A 20,349-nucleotide genomic window follows, 5' to 3' on the forward strand; every position below is an offset into this window, starting at 1 on the left:
TCGAGTAGTTATTGCAGGGTAACAGCTGTCAGCAGTACAAGCTGTCAGTAGTACAAGCTTTAGTACTTTCAGTGTAGTAACATGCTCCCCAGGAGTTTGGACAGTAATGTGATGTATTGAGTTTGGTGAGAGCCTCCAAATTTCTAACACATTTCTGTTGATTTTTATAAGAGCTTCTGACTCAAAATGGAAAAAATGTGAGTCTTTTTGTGATTCCTTCTGTCAATATGGTAGTATTTGAAAGACTACCATATTGACAAGTGGTGGAACTTGATATAAAAGCCACAAGAATAAATTATATTTTATTACAAGCTCAAAATACCCACAAGATCTGACCCATTTCCTCAATCAGTTGGATTATTGCCTTTTATAGTCACAAATTCCCTAATTATATGTTCTCATTAAACTAAAAATAATTAATATTAATGTAATTTAATGGTATTCATTGGGTTTTTTATGCAGCCGTACATAATTTGCAGCACTTTAGTTGTCTTTGTAAAGCTTTGGACATTCCTGTGTAACTTGACACTTGACATCACCCTTCTCTTTCAGGAAAACCAGATGTAGCTTCCCTGTATGGAAAAAAAAAAAAAACCCCAGACATGGAGTTCCCATTTTACTTCCTTAAAATCCTGCCAATATAAACTCGCACACTGACCTACTTTAGCGACACAGGCACAGAACTTCACACCTAGAAGACTTCTCGAAACTTTTCAAACTTCTGAGCCCGAGGTAAGTCTGCTTATCATGCACGTTTACTTTTGTTAAGCCTTTGTGTTGAGCAGGGCTCGTGTCAGAAAAGGCTTTAAGCAATCTGAAAGCACAGATGTTTTGTAACCTAGTAAAAGCTGACGGCTGGTGTAATAAAACAAGTTCTGGTGTGAAATGAAGCTAAACTTAGTTCTCTCAATTACTGCTAAACACTGTAGGTTTAACTACATAAATGATATATGTGAAATAAGTTAATTTCTATAACATAAAAGAACCTTTGAGAGGACTATCTGTGTGACTCATGCAGAAACACAGCGCCCACACCGGTAATTAAATGCACATTTGCTTTTTAGGCCAAGCTTTCTAACAGATCACTGCAAGGGTGAAGCTATTGTTCTTAGTTGTAGAGCTATAGCTATAATCAATGTGTGTAGGAAGCAACAAGCTGTTTCCTGTTGTTTAGAATGAAAATCCCAGAAAGTTATTGGCCTTTAACTGGAAACTGTGAACAAATGCAGATTAGATGCACAGTTTCATAAAAAGAGACTTGATGAAGTGAAAGCAGAGAGCTGGACGGGCTGCAAAGTCTTTAAGATAAATATATCTTGGTGAAAAAATTATGACATTTCACATCATGACTTGGGTCCTTTATCCTTTTGTTGCTCCTATACAATATAGAATCAGAGACAGAATGTTGTTTTTTTTCTTTGAAATTTACCCGTCTGCTTACTTGAAACAAACTTCAGGCTGCTTCCACCCACAACTTTATAAAGTTTTCCTAACAGAAAAATAAAACCAGTGTATGCACATTGTTCACTCTTTATGCATCAGCACATGACTGAAAGCCGGAAATTGAAATCAGAAAAAAGTTTGGACAAAAGCCAGGTGATGGTTGGGGCCTTCTTTTTAAACTCAAACACTTACTGTTCTTCACTGATGCAAGGAGTTAAATAAATTATAATTGCAAATACACTTATTGGCAAATAATACCAACTGGTTAATGGGTGTGATTATTATTATTATTAATATTATTGTCATTTTACTTTCAGGATGTTGTCGTGTGTGTGTGTACTGCTGCTGGCTGTCTCAGCACTCAGCCATATGGATGAAGCCTTTCTGGAAGCTCAGTGGGATCAATGGAAGATCACACATCACAGAGAGTACAATGGTTTGGTGAGTGACTGCTGAAACAAACTCTGTATCACAAACACTTATCTTCCACTGAAGCCTGTGGTGGTTTCTGACATGGCCAACATGGGCAACATCCCAGGGTGGCATCTTGTGAGGTATGACATGAGCACCCCCCATGGGTCCTTATTACCAAAAATATAATTTATTATACTAATATCAATGTTAACCTTTTACTGTTGACAACACAACCAAGTTTTTGTCTCAGGCCAGTCATGCGAATTGCAGTATTTATAAAGCAATTATAATAGAAAATGCTTATTCACCACAGGACACCTTTGTTCATTGACAGTGACTGACTGCTGTGGGGTTTAAATGGGGTATATAACTCCAGGCTGCAGCATTGGGCTGCACTAGCGTTTTGTTGCCCATTTTTCTCACAAAGGAAAAAAAGTCTTCTGTGGAAGTGAGGAATACAAGACCAGTAATGTTTGTTTGAGACAAAAAGAAAGAATAGAAGTAAACTAGGACATGCAAAGTGAGAATTGACTATTCTGATTGTTTTTTTTTTTTTGTTTTTTGTTTTATTCCAGCCACGGTATTCAATGATAAAAGACAAGAAACAAATTAGTAAAATGTGTCATCTTTGTCATAAAAATCCCAATCATTGTTATATTAATAATAATAATTTTTCCATCAACTGAAATCATGAGGGAAAATCCAATTAGCCCATTTACTGAATAGCTTTCATTAATGTGGGTCATCTTGACTCTGATGGTGAAGCATAAGAGCAAGAGTCAGAAATTCCCAACAGAGGAAACTTTCATCACCTCTGACTTATTTTCTGACCCCTTTTTTAAAAATTGTATCTTCTGCTAAATTTTCTCTCCTCTGTCAGATTGATTTAAAAATATACATATTTTTAAGTTCTTGGCTGTGAAGATAAAAGGGAATATGAGTTGACTCCAAATTTATTTTGTGAGTGCTTCAAGAGCATCTGTTATTCGTGTTTGTGCTTCACCTCCGGCTAAAGGTCAGCTCTCTACAGCTGGAGAGTGTGTTAGCATCTACACCCTATTCGAGTGTGAAGATGCATGTTTGCTGTGTCACTCAATCTTGTTTTTCTGTACAGAATATGAGCATGACTTTTATACTACTTTAACTGATGTTGTGCAGACACAGATGATATTTTATGTAGTAGACAGATCAATCTTTAATGTTTTTAATTAGCCTTCCTTGAAGACATCCACAAGATCAGTTCTTTATCTTTATAGTTTGTCCAAACTGTTCCTACAAGATTGTTATTCACTGAAGCAAGTTTGGTCTCCATATTAAAGGAAACCACATTATGTAGTTGAATAAACTCATGAAAAGTGAATTTCATTGGGCTGCACCAGCGTGTTTGTTGGCCAGTTAACTCACAAACAAGAGTCAGAGAGGTTTGTGAAAACCCAACAGCTTAACTGGTGAGTTTGCTTCTCAGTCAGTGGCTCCAATTCCTCGTCATCACCTTTCAAAAAGCAGAGATAAAGGTGATGTTTAGCAGCTGCACCAAAGCCTTTTGGCTACATTTTGTCCCTCAGACATATGGCTAAAAGTAAATATTGGGTTTTGACCAAATAAAGTGATTAATTCTGAATAAAACAACTGTTTAAAAGAAAATTACTGGGTAAATGACTGGTTAAATTGTCCTAATTAATAAAATTAGGCTACAATACACCAAGCTTTTTTCTTCTTTTCAGCATGCTAATTATAATGAAATTTGCCCTGTTTACCCAGATTGGTTAGCATCAGCTGTCAGGTCTTTATACAGATGAGAAATAACAAATGTAATCTTTTTTTCTTTTTTCTTCTATCATTTTTACACTATCCTTATTTTACTTCTAACAAAATACATCTGTGTGGAGAAAAATTTATTGGCTCTTGCTTGCAAGAGTTGAAGAAGAGTTAGAAATGCATTTCATTTTTCACATACATTTTTCGAAACAAAACGTAAAGTGTTCTTTCTGTTACGTTTTACATAGCAATGACAAAGAGCGCTCGCTGTATGTAGGTCAGCATTTCTCAGAACATCTCTCTCCCATACGCAGCCTGGTTGCTGGTTTTATGCAGTCACCAAGTAATGCATTCACTGCCTGCAGGTGTTATGAGTTAGTTGCTATTCAAGCTTGAAAAATGGGAATGTGTATTCAACATCCATTGTGATTTAATCTTTGACAACTTACCTTGCTTTCCTACATTTTTCTTTACTTTTAAAGAATAACGTTTTTGGCTCTGGTTTTCCACTGCTTTCTGATTTCATTAATACTAAAGCTGAAATGAACTAATTTTATTTTTTCAAATGTGAAAGTTCACACTAAAATGTATAGTTGGTGAAACATACGCCTTTTAAAAATGTCTTATAATAATGCTTGAAAAACTAAGAACTCAGGAGAAAATTATGCTTTAAAAGGAATTTTTTATCAGGCTGCAGAGGATGAGTGCAGTTTTGCCTTTTGAACTGACATCAGGACCTGAAAGCTGCCTTTGTTTGACTCAGGATGAAGAAGGGATCCGCAGAGCCATCTGGGAGAAGAATATGCGAATGATTGAGGCTCACAACCAGGAAGCAGCACTGGGCATGCACTCCTACGAGCTGGAGATGAACCACCTGGGAGACATGGTATGCTAATGCTTCTTTCTCCATCTGTGTAGAGTTAGGTTAAAGTACATTACACATGCACATCTCAATAAATTGTATATATGTTTTGTTCCAGTGTTTTATTAGAAAAACACACATTCTTCTTTTCTCCTTTTTGTGATCATATGTGATGCACCACTGTCTGCATTTTTTTTAATCCAGAACTGTATTTCCAACAATTCTATGACTTATATTGTTCCTGTGATTGTTAGAACACATTCTTTTTTATCCACCACATTTTAGGCTCAGTCCATTTCAATACACCTGCAACCAACTAATTATATTATTGATTCAATTAAAAGAAGTTAACATGAAAACTTCCTTTAACAAGTGATGTCTGTAAATGTTTTGGTTTTACTTACATGGCTAATTAATGATTAGCCAATTTAATGAAAATGTCTGTTGGACTAATTATTTGGAGCCACTCCAAGCCTTTAGCATGGTGAAGGGAGTGAATCTCCATCTGCGCAGACAGAGAGTCTGCTAAGTGTAGTGTGAGATCGGGTCAGGTAATTATCTGGTCTTTGCTGCACAGTTAGAAAACACTAAAAGCTGAGACATTCATGTTTTTTTTTTTTTTACATGATTTTTGTTTATTTAGTATTATTTGTATTATTTTTTAAGTTGCTTGTATTTTTTTAGTGTACTGCATTTATATTGATCAGATGGCACTGTACTGTATGGTTAACTGTGGCATATTTTGTAATTTTATATTGTACCTTTTGAAATTTGTTCATGTCACTGAATTTTTCATGTCAAAAAAATTTTATATTTGCAAATTGGCTTAACTTTAGATGAAACTGATTATGTTGCAATATTAGAGAGTCATAGAAAGGTGGCGTTGGAGTTTTATTATACTTAAAACCATAAAAGTATGGTAAATATTTCAAACATTCTTCAGCATTTTTTTGTATACATCATATCCTACTGTCAGCTTTTTGGCCTAACCTCTGCAGGTCCGTATGCTGCAGCAAATGCTAAGCTGTCTGAAATCTTCCACAGGCGATGCCATGCCTGTACATAACTGTCTTCCTGATACACGTTGTCAATCAAAAACTGATTGAAAAGCTATATCCAAATTCTAGATTAACGTCTCATTTATGTTCTTGTTTAAACAGGTGGCTGTAAATGAACGATGCCTTCATGTTTTCATTTTGATGAGAAGACATAAAATTAAATGAAGGAGCTCAACAGATGGCTGTGTTCCTTCCTCCTGCCTGTTTTTAGACTGAGCTGGGCTGAAATCTCTGCATAAAACTGATAGGAATGAAAGGAAAACATAATCACTGAATATCAAGTAACCAGCTGTGTGTTATGACAGCCAAATACAAAACCAGAAATCACATAATATCCCCCGTGCTGTTCTTTATTTATTTATTTTTTTCCTTTTAATTCCTCTTACTCGCTCTTGGTCTTTATTTTGTTTTGACATTAGTGTTGAGAAAAATTACATTTCATTTCATGGTAACGTGTGTTAAGCCATCACTTCATAAATTTCTTTTCATTCTCTGTCACCTTGTTGAATCAATTCCTCTGTCTCTCATATCTCTGTTCACTTGTCATAAAGAAAATATTTATTGTTGAGATGGGACAGTAAAATGCTTGAGTCCGATCAGCTCAACCTCTCTTTCCCTAGTTATAAAAATTAACTCTTTGAGAGACACTCGTAGTTTAAGTGTCATCTCCAGCACTTTTATCTTTGAAACATGAACAATGTAACTGTTAGGCATTTTTGTGTTCCTGCAGACATCTGAGGAGATGGCGGAGAAAATGACTGGCCTACTGGTCCCGATGGATCATGAGCGTAGCTTCACCATGGCATTTGACGAGTCTGTGTCCAAGCTTCCCAAATCCGTCGACTACCGCAAGAAGGGCATGGTGACCCCGGTTAAAAATCAGGTCAGAAAACAAATAAATATACCGATTGTCTTTCAGACTGACTTTTTTTTACTTTGGAAGTTATTTCCAAAAAAGACTCTGCTTGCTGTGTTTTAAGGAGCTTGAAGAGTATCTGGGTAAATATTTAAAACTACAAAAGATTGCTCATTAAACATAATAGAAACTATGGAAATATGGCATTTTGCATAAAGACTCCATCATTGCTCTGCTTTTTATAAATGGATAGTATTATTTGAGCATCCTCTAGCTGTCATTGGGCACCCTGTACTTGTCAGTAATGTGTAAACCATATTTTACATTTTAGGGAAATTTGTGGTCATTAATTACCCTTTGTATGGATATCCTTGGACATTGAGAGAACATGTAATTAGGGGCTTATTTAGCTCTTTCTTCAGTTTCTTTACTTGGACAAAGTGGGGCAACATTCTCATGTTGATGTTGTAATCCATCAACAAAAAAACTCGTCAAAATAAAGAAAACATCCAAATATTAAAAATATCTAACTTGGATTTCATCGGAGGGCCTTTGACCTGTGAAGTTACAAGATATGTGGGCATCCACTTTGTGGTGACCTCTGGTCACCACGTTTATTTAGTCTTAACTCTAAATGAGCCATGAGAAAATTCAAATATAAAAAGGAGCATTTTGACCAATCTGCTGGGTGGAAGGGTAAATGCTCAGATCCAACTCCTAGCTTCTTCAGCCTTTAAATCAGGTCCCTTTTCCCTGTTCTTCACAGTTTCAGAGGGCTTTATATACCAACAAGACGCTGATGCCCTGTCCAGTACAACGGGATATTTTCCATAAACTTGCTGCAATAGAATCATTACTAGCGCACTGTTTCCCCATCATGAGGAAATTCATCTTAATCTCTGCATTAATCATGACAGTATAAAACAATTTAACAATGATCAAAATGAAAAATATGTGCCGTCTTCAGTCGTTACAATTTTAAACGATAGAGCAGGTCAATAGACGAGGAGATGCACTTGAATCACAAATAGATCTTTTGTCAGACTGTGGACGAAAATATAGATTCACTGTATCTTTATTAAAGTGGATCGTGACACTGAAGGCAACAAAGTTAAAGTGTTAGTCAACTAAATAGCTGGCAGAGACATTGTAGTGCCATAGCATAGACAGATATGAAATGGGGAAGTACAGCTGCCATTCTGGTAAATATGATGAACAACAAAAAGCATGTGAGCACCAAAAGCATAACAACACATTCCTTCCATGTGATCAAACGCTGAAAGCTTGTGAGGAAGCTGAAATGCACCTGCCGCACCTTTGTTTGCAAAGCAGGAATGCAGGTAGACAGAAAAAGTTTGATTATTAATCACCAAACAACAATGATCAAGGTTCTCATCTAGTGAAAACTACATCTTTCTAAGTTCTTCATGACTTTCATAGCAATGAGCATGTTTCTAGGTATCTGAAATGAAAAAAAATATGACAAGTATGTTTTTACATAAAACGTGGTGCAAATGTTTCAAAAGTAGTGAAAACAAAGTTCCCAAGCTTTTCTTGGAAGAAAGTTAAGAAGTAAATACAATTGCTGCAAATGATTAATCACCTGGGAACTCATAAGGTTGTTCTAAAAAAAATAGAAATGCAAAGTGAGAAGACTTCAAATAATTGTAATTAAATGTAGAGAAAATAATATTGGAGACGGGCGTTGCTTGAGAATGAAAAAGCACTCAAAAAAAAAAAAAACATCAATCAGCATGCTACAGTGGCATCTAGAGAACAGCAGCTTTTCAGCTTTGAAATACTGAAATTGATGTGAAAGTGAAGAGTATATTTAATACCCTCATAAATACCTGGAAATACATTTTTTTTTAAATATAAGCTTCATTTACTCTAAACATAATGGATAAAGCAATTATCACAGTAAGAGCCCAGTCACGTAACAAGGAAAAAAAGCCTGTGTTCACTGCTAATGGATTTCAGAAACAAAGACCAGGCTGTGATTATAAAATGTAATTAGTCATCATGAGAGAATTGAACACTCTGGGTTATTTATGCAAACTATTGTCCTGCAGAACAGGAAGTGAACGAAGCGCAGTGAAATCTAGTTTACATCTATGATTCCTGCTAACAGGCAGATCAGCTTCAGAACAATGTCATGTTATCTAACGAACATCAGAGCTGGTAAAGACACGCTGAGCCCACAGCTGGCTGAACATTTTCTCTTTGATGCTTATAGATCACAAAATTTCTCTGGGATGAAATTTTGTTTTCTTAAAATAATGCTAAATTTTCAGCTTACCTTTTTAGAAATCTATAAAATGCATGAGACGTGTTTCAACCTTCCTGTCTGCAGAAGTGAATTTTAATTAACACATGGAGATGTCAAAATTACAAAAATGACAAACTTATGAATCTCCTGTCTTGTTTATTGTTAGGGGAAAGAAATAACTTAATGTTTAACTTTAAGATTACTTTTTGTATCTGTCTTTTAAATTAAGTTGTTTTGATTCAAACATATCCACCCTAATTTGTAGGCTATAACTCATTTCAAGAGTTTCTCATCTAAGAGTCTTACTGACTTAAAAGGTTATTATTGTAACGCCCCCTTGTGGTTGAGTTTCCTACCTGCAGATGCTATATAAATAGGTTGATCTAAGCGTCTCCTTTTCTTCCTGTTATTCATGAATTATTCAACATCGTGGCAGCAGTCTCTGCATACTAACACCTCTGCTGATGTCTCACCCTCTGCAGATTTTATGCTACTCAGTCATTATGTCCTAGTGTTTTGTTTGATTGTAACCAAATTTAATTTTCGCCTAGATCAAACAGATTTCTAAATTAATCTGGTTGCACATCTGTAAATCTTTTATAGAGAGCACTAGCTTGTTATAAAGATATATGTGTAGAGGAGAAGCTGTTTAAAAATTCATGGTCGAATAATTAGTGGAAATTTACAATTTTGAGGTGGAGTCTCTTCAAACAGCATTATTCCTTTTAGTTTTTAGTTACCTGGGTAAAGCATTTGTTTCTCAAAATGTTGACTCCCTCCCTTGAATTGTATTTAAATATTTAAATCTGTTTAATTATTTGATAATGATGCACAAAAGAAATAATACTCATTGTTCAATCTCTAATCCATCTGGTCAAGTTTATTCTAAGAAAATTCTGCCCTCCAGCGTTCAGACAGTATAATGCAACCACTACTTTCTAAAACATTTCTTGCACTGGAAGTGTTTGAATCAGCTGACTTTACAATAATAAGGGTTTTTAATTATTTGAACAGTAGACAGTATAACTACTTCTATAGCACTAATTTAACCTTGAGCCCTCGGTTATGTCCTTTCTGACAGGGTTCCTGCGGTTCCTGCTGGGCTTTTAGTTCTGCCGGGGCACTCGAGGGCCAGCTGGCCAAGAAGACGGGTAAGCTCATCGACCTCAGCCCTCAGAACCTGGTGGACTGCGTCAAGGAAAACGACGGCTGTGGAGGCGGATATATGACCAACGCCTTCAACTATGTGCAGGAGAATGGAGGTATTGACTCTGAGGAAGTCTACCCATATGTCGGACAGGTGAGAAACCCATTTATTAAAGCTTTATCTTTTGTATAGTCTTTATGTGTTTGTTGTAAAAGCAGAGTGAGATTCAGCTTTTTTCCATACATTTACTAAATGCTTGAGAGCCTGAGTTATCTTCGGTTGGATTTAGTTGAAAACCTCACTGGATTGTTCTTTATCTTAGTTTTTGAAACTCTTATTTTGGGGGTTTTGATTGGTTCAAAAAAGCGAAAAGAGCTATAGAGCTTCTAGGTATTAGCTTCAAACTCAGTATGAAACTGTAAAAATCATCAGTTCTCCTTTTGTCTGTCAGACTTGACAGACAGCTCACGTGTCAAAATGTCATTAATAAAGAAAGTAGACATTTTTTCTGTAAAACACGAGCTAAAGTATGACCAAAACGTGACTCAGCAGAAGTGACAAGGTAGAAACTTTTCACAATGAAAAAAAAAAAAAAAAATGTTTCCTCTTCTGTTTACACGAAAGTTCATTGTGTCACCTATGGGAATGTGATCAGTCGGGTCATGTGAGATGGGCATTTGAATGTAATATCACAAGGTGTTCAAAGTAACCAGGAATATATTCTATTCCATTCAAGGTCTTTATTAGCTTCTTTTTTACATTCTTTTATGCTGTAGTTCCTCATTTTCCCATTTTCACAAAAACAAAGATGCAGTTTTTCTCAATTTTAAAATTCCACCAAACCTGTTTTGACTTTTTTATCTTTGTTGCGTCTGCAGGACCAGCCTTGCCGTTATAACTCATCTGGCATGGCAGCCCAGTGCAAAGGCTACAAGGAGGTGCCAAAAGGCGATGAGCGCGCGCTGGCAGTTGCGCTCTTCAAAGTGGGCCCAGTGTCTGTGGGCATCGACGCCACGCAGCCGTCCTTCCAGTTCTACCACCGAGGTCAGTGACAGATTACATCTTTACATGACTTCAGTAAGAGCTTTAAGGTTTTGAAAGAAAAGAAACACAAAGCCAACAGTTCAGACTTCATTTTTTTCACACTTGAATTAGTGTGAAATGTGGATTTTAAAGTGTATGCTTTATAATCCTTCATGGTGAAAAAATAAACTCAGCTTTTTACCTGAAGTTACTTAGAATCCTTTGTAATGCCTACTGCTGACTAGGCTTTTTTAAACTAGCAATTCAGCAATAAGACTCCTGATATCAGATCTTTTTAAAACTATAATTGCTTGTGAAAATATTTATTTTTATGAAAACCTAATTTAAGTATTTTTACACTAAATTCATACTTGTTTTTCTAAATTTGGCGTCTTTAAATGTATTCTCGCTAATGTAGATAACTGATGTATGAGAGAGAGAAAACTGAACTCACATCAGGAATATTTTATATCTTATAAATTAAAAGAGAAATTAAGTCTATATTTTTAGAAACGGCGAAGTTTTGTGGACTTTCAGCTCAAGGTTGTGTGTCTCTCATCTGTGACATTATCAGGCATTTACCACGACTCCAACTGCAACAAAGAGGACATCAATCACGCCGTGCTTGCAGTTGGCTATGGTGTGAACACCAGAGGAAAGAAGTACTGGATCGTCAAGAACAGGTGGGGCTCCTCAGCTTTCTGGAAGGCATCAGGTGGCTCTTGGTGTCAGCTAAATGAAAGCTGCGTTGTTTGCTGCTCTGCTGCTGATTCGATGCCTGACAGCTGATGTTTTCTTCTGACGAACTGATAAACTGAAACACTGCTTCACCCCTTCAATATGTGCTGTTCTTTATGTTGTCACGGCAGCTGGGGAGAGACCTGGGGCAACAAGGGTTACGTCCTGATGGCACGCAACCGTGGCAACCTGTGCGGCATCGCCAACCTCGCCAGCTACCCCATTATGTGAACAAAAGACTGCTGAAAAGAAGGGAGGACAAGGAAAACTTACAAAGACTTTGAAACACCACTACAACAAAATATCACCTTGTTTGCACTGCAGAGTCTTTCTGATTCATTGTGTGAAAACAAGACAGGAGATGAAAACATTGCTGGCAATGTAAGTTCCTCCCTTCCTGTTGGAGAGTCAGTTCCTATAAATGCTCTTTTCTTCCTCATGATCATGTGTTCTTTTCCTTTGCTCAAGCACTTTTTTGAATAATTCAAATGCAACTTGTTGTTTTCTATTAAGATGAATAAAATTTTAAATTTGAAACTGAAATCATGTTCATTTATTCTCTTTCTTTTTTGGCTCAACCTCAAATTCCCATTTTCTACATAATCCACAAATTGCCAAACAAAAACGACCCCTTTTAGATTAACTAAACTTTATCATGCTAAACCCTGAAGCCAAATAAAGATTCAATGGTTTCTGAATTCAACTCTATAAACACAACCTTATCTATGCAACTGGCATAGAAAGCAGACATCATGCATCACTGGCTTCAAACAAGAACTGATATCATTGCTGTGACAATATTGTTCTTAGAAACACCAGGACTCTAGTGTAACACTGATTGGATGTCAATGTGTTTATACACTGCTGCCTAGCAGTCAGCCAGTACAAAAGCAAGAATTTCTTATAAATGTCTTACTGGTCCTTCTGTAGAAATACATCTGTGCATTAAAAAACAACAAAAAAAACTATTAACATTAATGAAGATAATAGTTGAAACTTCAGCCTCCTCTAACCAAAATGGAAATAACATGACATTGTTTTAAAAACTTACAACAATGGCTCATGAATGTGTTGAAAACTAATAGCATTTTTGATTCAAAAATGTTTTCTGCATGTCTTCGATGTTCAAGACTCTTTCATGGATTCCTCCTCATAGTTCACTGGCCTCCAGGAACCACTGTGAACTCTTGACCTCTCATCCATAATTCTTTGAGGTCAAATTTTCAACTTGACCTCCACACTTTGGTCCAGAGACCGCTCCAGTTGGAGCTGCATGTTTGGCTGGATGATCAAAAAGACTTTGTTGCCCTTAAGAGCATTTTTAGAGACCTTCTTGACCTTTTGTTGTTGCCACAAAATGTTCACTGTGTTTAGATTTACAAAAAGCAAAATGGAGAAAAACTTAATATAGCGAAACATAATCATAGGTACTCTAACTCAAATATAAAAACAGAAATAGACATGACCATAAAAATTGTTAATGACCAAAAAACCTGCAATGGTCACAGAACTAACTTAAAACTGACAAAAGTTTTATTTCCAACTCTGCACTAATAAAAAATATACTGCAAACTAGTCAATAAAATTCAGACAAGGTTGTTCAACAGAATCATTTAAAAAAATAACTAGTAAAGCAGGATAAAAATGATGGTACATATAACTTAATATTTTATTGCACAACCTTTAATAACAATAATTTTTATTTACAAGTCCCTTTCATGACACTCACAGTTAATTTACAAGTGCAATCATTACAATTAATTTCCAAATGAATTTCAACAAAACAAAACCAGACATATTTTTGCCAATTCTGTGTGTAAAAATTGCTCCTGCAAAGTTTCCTAATATAATTTCAACCATTAAACAGCAGATTGTCAAAAAAAAAAAAATCCACTTTGAAACATTACAGGAAGATGTGACTGCTTGGGAAAAAAAATCATAAGTGAAGAAGGAGGAGGAAAGACTTGGAAGCATGTCTTCCCTAAAGTCTTGAAATGTGAATATGGTTTGACACAAATGACATGATATACTGGAGAAAAAATTAATTCTTTATTGTAGAGCAGAGATTTTATAGAGAAAAAAAACAATTTTACATGTTACTAAATGAATGTGCCCTAAACGTTACTAAATGTAATAAATTATATAGATTAACTGCACAGTTAATCTATATATTTAACTGTGTAGTTAATCTATATAATCATATTTCTTTTTTCAAGGCTGTTGTGATGTTTTTCTGCTTACAGTCAATGGAACTAAAGTGTAATAACTATTAGAATATTACATCAGATTAATTATTTAAATTAAATAAAAAACAGAAATGGTTTACATAAAAAGTATGTATAAGATCTGCTCAAAGATCATTATTAAAATGTGCTTTTGATCTGACATACGAACCTCGTAATTTATTAAAAAGGACTAAATGTAAGTTCCGTAAGCGTTGCACCTTCTCCGCCTATTAGAGTCTTTATTCTTCGGTTTAGTTTTGGGGTTGTTAGATTTGGTCTGTGCTTACCTTGTTGCGCAGCTTTCTGTTTCGAAAGAGGAAGAACTGCGACTGATCATGTGACATTATCTGCATAAAAACCAAGCAGGAAAATACAGCGTGAGGAAGTTCAGCACAGAAACAGCGATGTATCCGGATCACAAAGGTCAGTCAATACCTTTTTAACCGCTTAAATGCTGTAAATTATGTTAACATCAAGTAATTTAAGATACGGATGTCTGCTCTCGAGAGCCCCTGCCTTTACTTTCGATTTTGGGTGCTTAAAAGAAGCTTGTTTTGTGTTCGGGCCTGAAGGCATTTTAACGTTGTTTGTCTGAAGGACACGGAAATTCAATTTCACTTTAATTTTACAATTATCCAAAATTGCCCTTTCTGTTTTATTTTAAACTACACCTGAGCGCAGGTGTAGTTTAAAAAAAGCTATTTTATTGTAGATATTTTGCTAAGGTTTTAGAATATACAATATACACTAAATTTTCTCTTTTCCCAAAGCTTTAAAGGTCAGTTTTATCATTCGTCATTCACTTTAGCAGGTGGAGCACAAAGCATAATAAACCTTTAGATGTGAGAAGAAGCCACCCTGATGTCTATTAGCGTCTTTGTATTTTCCTGGTAGCTTATTAGTTTCAGGTCACAAGATCAAACTATTGCCTCATTTGTACAGGGTTTTTTTAAGCAGTTAACCAAATTCATTTTTGTGGAAGCGATACTTGCTGAATGTTGAGGTTCTTTCACACCCACAGACAAATGCACATACAGAAGAAGTGCTTGGAAAAGGTGACTTGTCAAAATGTTCAAGCCAAACGTGTAACAATGAAACTGAATTACTGGCTGAAATCAATATAAGACAAGACTGGTACCAGATAATGCATCATTCAACAGAAATCACACATGCAATGCTTAGACGCTAAAATTGGGAACGTTTTATAATTCCTCATTTTTAAAATTTGCTTTTTCCATCAAAAATCTGTTCCTTTGTTAAATAATCAAATTAAGTTTTTCCAAGTAAAATATATTAAGTTTATTATTCTCCCATGTTAAACCATGTAGATTAATTAACTTTCACACACTTCATTTGATTATATGTATCAAATTAATAGATGTTTGTTAACTTGGAGCATTATTCTCTTTTTCAGAGTACAATAAAGAGGCAGAATATATATATATATATATATCTATATATAGATATAGATTTATATATATATCTATATATAGATATATATATATATAGATAGATATATATCTATATCTATATATATCTATATATAGATATATATATCTATATATATCTATATATCTATATATATATAGATAGATATATATCTATCTATATATATTTATATATAGATAGATATATATCTATCTATATCTATATATAGATATATATCTATCTATATATCTATTATATATCTATATATATAGATATATCTATCTATATATATATATATATATATATATATGTGCACAAAAATTTTAACTTAGTGATATTTGTTGCACCAAACTGAGATCTTCTCAAAATACATCATTTCCTTTATCCCTTCTGTGTTTCAAGTCATCCAAACACACCTAACTTCACTCTCGTTGACAGATATTTGCAAAAAATAACAATAAAACACATAAATGTTCATTTTCTGCAAAGAAATATAGATTTTCTTTTATTTTTTTGTAAATAAAATTGTAGTACGATGAGGATTTCTATATGCGGATATTGCTGTTACCAAACAGTGGTTCTGTTTGGTAACAGCTTGGCGTGTCTCAAACAGGAAGTACCCACAAACTCTTAGAAATCCTCTGTTGTGAACACATCAGCCTTTAAAACCACAAGAACTCAAAAAACTTTCATAATTTCTAACATTTTAGTTTTAATTAGATCTTTTTTCTAGTTATTGCTGCAAGTAGTGTGACATCCAGCAGCAAACCTGACATTAGGACTTGTGGCATTTAGAAGTAATATTCAGATTTGCACTGTCCTATGTGGTCTGGTGACTCAGCCTGCTGATTGGTTTTTATTCTTCTCTTGCACGAAAGGTGAAAAGCCCGAAAATGTTTCGTGAAGCTCCACTCCTTCCTTTAATTACCTCCTTGCCCTATTTGTTGTTGGAACTAGAGCTGTTCTGTTTTTCTTGTTTATTTTGCCAGACTCATTTATATAAAGTATTTTAAGTTGCACTAAAAAAATTACAAAATACTACTTAAAAGATAATATCTTAGTTTATAATTATTCCACTTTGTTAAGATACTGAAAGTGAAGACTGAAGCATGCAAATTCACCTTGAAGGTGTTTCAACCTGGATGTTATCTGACTTTTTAACTGATAAGTGTTACTGCTTATTTAAGGCAGTGACAGCAATAACACCTTCTTTGGAAAACCATTTCCTCCTATGCCAGCCTGGAAACCAAAAAGCTGTTCTTCCTTGTGCGGTCTTGATTGTATGTGACCATAAACGTCCCTGTTCTGTTGAATTTAATGGATTAAAGAGGTTAACCTCTGTAAAGGACTATACAGTAAATGTTTGTGTTTTTTCGTTCCAAGTTTCGTTTCTTGCATAGCAAAGTCTACATCTGCCTCATCAAAGGTCAGATGACATCCTGTGTTGTCTGTGTTTGCAGGCCTGGTGTTGGGGAGCCTGCTGCTCATCTTTCTGTGTGTGGGAGCCGTTGTCTCGCACGACAGCAGGCTGGACTACCACTGGGATCTGTGGAAGAAGACACACAGCAAGACATATCAGAATGAGGTATGCAATTCAAGATATGTAGGGCATTTTGAATTTTCTCCTTCATTTGCACACAACAAAACAAACATTCATTCCTGACAAATCCGATTCTGCAAAAAAAGCTTCTTGTTCAGGATCTAATTCTAATTTACTCTTGATATTATATTATGAGTTTAAAATTATTCACTCTCGATTCGACTAATCTAATGTTGTGTTTGTCTTAATCTAAGGTGATAAAAAAAATTATTAAAGATCATTTATTTGTGTTTTCACAAGACCAAAGGCTTCATAAGTCTGACATTGTGTTTTAAGAAGTGCTTCAGGGTAAAATGATCAAAATGAGGAATAACCAATTAGAATAGCCAAAATGTTTAACTTACAAAAGCTGCAAATGTTGGGGAAATTTTCTTTTTGTCAGCCCAAATTTTAATAACTGAAAATGTGTTTGTCTTGTTTTGCTCTTTTTGTTTGATAATTTAGGAGGATAATATGCACCGCAGGACTTTATGGGAGAAGAATCTGATGCTTATTACTATGCACAACCTGGAGGCTTCAATGGGGATTCACACCTATGACCTGAGCATGAATTTCATGGGAGACCTGGTGATTTTTCTTGTTATTTACACATCACTCTTCAGTATTTAATAAGACTCCTAAATGAATAATTATCACAAGAAGCCATATATGTCACCTGGAAGCAAGGCTTTTTTTGGAGACCTACATTAAGCCAGAAAAGTAAAATATATTAACTTAATATGAACAAATAATTGTAGCTTAGAAAATGTGGGTGTTTTACTCTCAGCTCAAAGTGAAGAATTTCTCAGATAGTTATCTCAGTACAGATTTGTTAAAACTGAGAATGAAGCTCTAAATGTTCAAAAAAAACCATTCCATGTAGTAATCACCACATGTGAATCTCAAATAAAGAGCAAACAGGAAATCGAGACCAGCTCTTACCACAAGTAGCTTAATAAAAATATCAATTTAGTGATGTAGCTTATTTAGCATTTTTTTGTTTGTTTGTTTGAATAAAATTTAAATTACAGCAAATATCTTTAGCCTTCCACTATAACCAGGAATTAGTATGTTAACTGTAATAAATATTGTGTTGCATATATTTCCCAGCTGTGCTTATTAATCTTTAAACAATTGAGCAGATAATGTCTTATGTTTCTGAAATTGTTTGTGAACATTTTTTTATATATTGACCTGCAAGGTTGCTCAACCCCCAGTCAGCAGCTTATAAGAGCTATTGATTCAAACAGTGGCAAAACAGCATTTTACATTTTACATTAATAGAAGAACAAAATTTATATTAACTCTTAAACATCCAGAGGTATTAAAACCTAGAAAAATAATTACAAATTCCTCTGCTATGCTGTGTCTTAACTTTCCAAATTATTATTATTATTATTTTTTTTCTTGCTCAGAGTCCAGAGGAGATCGTGCAGTTTTATACTACACTCACTCCTCCTACTGACCTCCAGAGGGCACCATCTCCCTTTGTAGAGTCCTCTGTCTCTGAAGTACCAGACACACTGGATTGGAGACAGAAGGGCTTAGTCACAAGAGTGAAGATGCAGGTAAAATTTTACCTAACAACAAAATAATCCAGACAGATGCCATGACAAACAAAGCCCAAAGTATAACTGTACTTTTATGACTTGTTGAAACACTTGTTTCAGTTTGTATTGTCATTGCTTGTGTTCACCTTTGCTGAATACTTCCTGTTCTGTGTTGCTTAATCAGTTTTTTTGCTGTAACATAATCAAAACTTGTTTAGTAGATATATCCACCACTTGAGTCTGATGAGGTCTAAATTCTCACCTGCATTTCAACCTCTTAAATTCAGTCTTCTTTTGAATCCAGGGTGCTTGTGGCTCCTGCTGGGCCTTCAGTGCTGCAGGGGCCCTGGAGGGTCAATTGGCCAAGAAAACAGGAAAGCTGGTGGACCTCAGTCCTCAGAATCTTGTGGACTGCTCCACAAAGTATGGCAACCATGGCTGCAATGGAGGGTTCATGAGTAGGGCCTTCCAATATGTGATCGATAACCAGGGTATTGACTCTGATCAATCGTATCCATATACAGGACGGGTGAGTAACTCAATTTAACAAAGCACATGTATATGTATATTTACATCTCTCAGTTATGATGTAACAGACTTTACTTTTAATAACTGTTACAAACAAAGGTACAAATTATAATTGTCATAAAAATACAGTTTTAAGTAAATAGGAGTCTATATGGAACTGAAAAACTTTACTGTGTTCATATTACTCCTTTTATGAGATTTTTGTGAATTTTTAACTGGTATTTTAGAACCAACCATGTCAGTACAACCCTGAAACCCGTGCAGCCAACTGCTCCCAATACAACTTTCTACCTGAAGGGGATGAACAGGCTCTAAAGGAGGGAATTGCAACTATTGGGCCCATTTCAGTTGCAATTGATGCCAGGCGACCCAGATTTGCTTTCTACAGAAGTGGTAAATTGGATGTCATTACATGATTTAGTTATTTTAAACAATTAGATAGTAATTTACTTTTTAGCAGCTGTTTCTTGTAAAAATTGAGCTATAAGGGTTTCAAATTGCCTGAAAAAAATAAGTGACAGATGTTTTTTTTGTTTGTTTATTTGTTTGTTTTTTCATTTAGGAGTTTACGATGATGCAAGCTGCACCCAGAAAGTGAACCATGGTGTCTTGGCTGTGGGCTACGGTACATTGAATGGACAAGATTATTGGTTGGTAAAGAACAGGTGAGACATTGTGACAGTCCTGAAATTTTTGCTAACTTTTTACAAGTTAGCAAGAAGTTTGAATAACTTAGGAGTTATTCTAGGCTTCTTCACTAAGTTTCAAATGTTCACAGTTAATCACCGAACTAATTATTTCCAAGGAAAGTTAAAAGTAGGATGTAATGTATTTTTTATATTAAGTTGTAAACATAAAACATTTAAAGATACATATATAAATATTGCTGACTTAGATGGAACCATTTGGAAATACTTTTCAAGATCAAGATTAGGCCATAGTCATATGTATGGAAAATAATTTAACTATGTTTGCTGCTTTTTCCCATGCAGCTGGGGAACTTCTTTTGGAGATCAGGGCTACATTCGGATGGCACGCAACAAGAACGACCAGTGTGGGATTGCTCTGTATGGTTGCTACCCCACCATGTAAGAATAAAGGGAATGGAAAAAAAATAATCTGAAAAACAATATAATTTGAGTGTTACTACAAGTAATCAAATACAGACGTTTAAAAACAGCACATTTGATGTTTTTCTTCCTTTGGTCTAAAGTTGATTATTTTCAATTCTTTTTACATATGTAAACAAATACATTCTTTCCAGGACAGTATTTTTGTTCAAACTGTTTGTATTTTTTGATTCTAGAATAAAAAGATGTTTTAATTTTCCTGATGTGTTTTTTTTTTTATTATTATTATTATTAAAAATATAATATAACGATGTGAAGTTTTAAGATAAACAGTCTCTAAAACCCATTAGTGTTTGATGGATACGGCCCCTTTCAGCAGCATTATCTATATATATAATTCA

The 20,349-nt window shown here is 35.0% G+C and overlaps 2 protein-coding genes across 2 annotated transcripts; both read left to right on the forward strand.

Annotated features, from left to right (window-relative positions):
* Window positions 1-610: 610 nt before the first annotated feature.
* Window positions 611-12,111, forward strand: ctsk (cathepsin K). Its single transcript, XM_055047348.1, has 8 exons — window positions 611-732; window positions 1,761-1,884; window positions 4,379-4,501; window positions 6,266-6,418; window positions 9,742-9,960; window positions 10,686-10,851; window positions 11,405-11,513; window positions 11,700-12,111. The coding sequence occupies exons 2-8, from the start codon at window positions 1,762-1,764 to the stop codon at window positions 11,797-11,799; spliced, it is 993 nt and encodes a 330-aa protein (XP_054903323.1). The 5' UTR covers window positions 611-732; window position 1,761; the 3' UTR covers window positions 11,800-12,111.
* Window positions 12,112-14,112: 2,001 nt separating this feature from the next.
* On the forward strand, window positions 14,113-20,207 carry LOC129371019 (cathepsin S-like). Its single transcript, XM_055047357.1, has 8 exons — window positions 14,113-14,216; window positions 16,682-16,806; window positions 17,266-17,388; window positions 18,216-18,368; window positions 18,655-18,879; window positions 19,106-19,271; window positions 19,441-19,543; window positions 19,871-20,207. Exons 1-8 carry the CDS (start codon window positions 14,198-14,200, stop codon window positions 19,968-19,970), a joined length of 1,014 nt encoding a protein of 337 aa, XP_054903332.1. The 5' UTR covers window positions 14,113-14,197; the 3' UTR covers window positions 19,971-20,207.
* The last annotated feature ends 142 nt before the right edge of the window (window positions 20,208-20,349 follow it).

This window comes from Poeciliopsis prolifica, unplaced genomic scaffold (assembly GCF_027474105.1).
Source record: "Poeciliopsis prolifica strain line A6 unplaced genomic scaffold, Auburn_PproV2 SCAFFOLD025, whole genome shotgun sequence".
Taxonomy (NCBI): domain Eukaryota; kingdom Metazoa; phylum Chordata; class Actinopteri; order Cyprinodontiformes; family Poeciliidae; genus Poeciliopsis; species Poeciliopsis prolifica.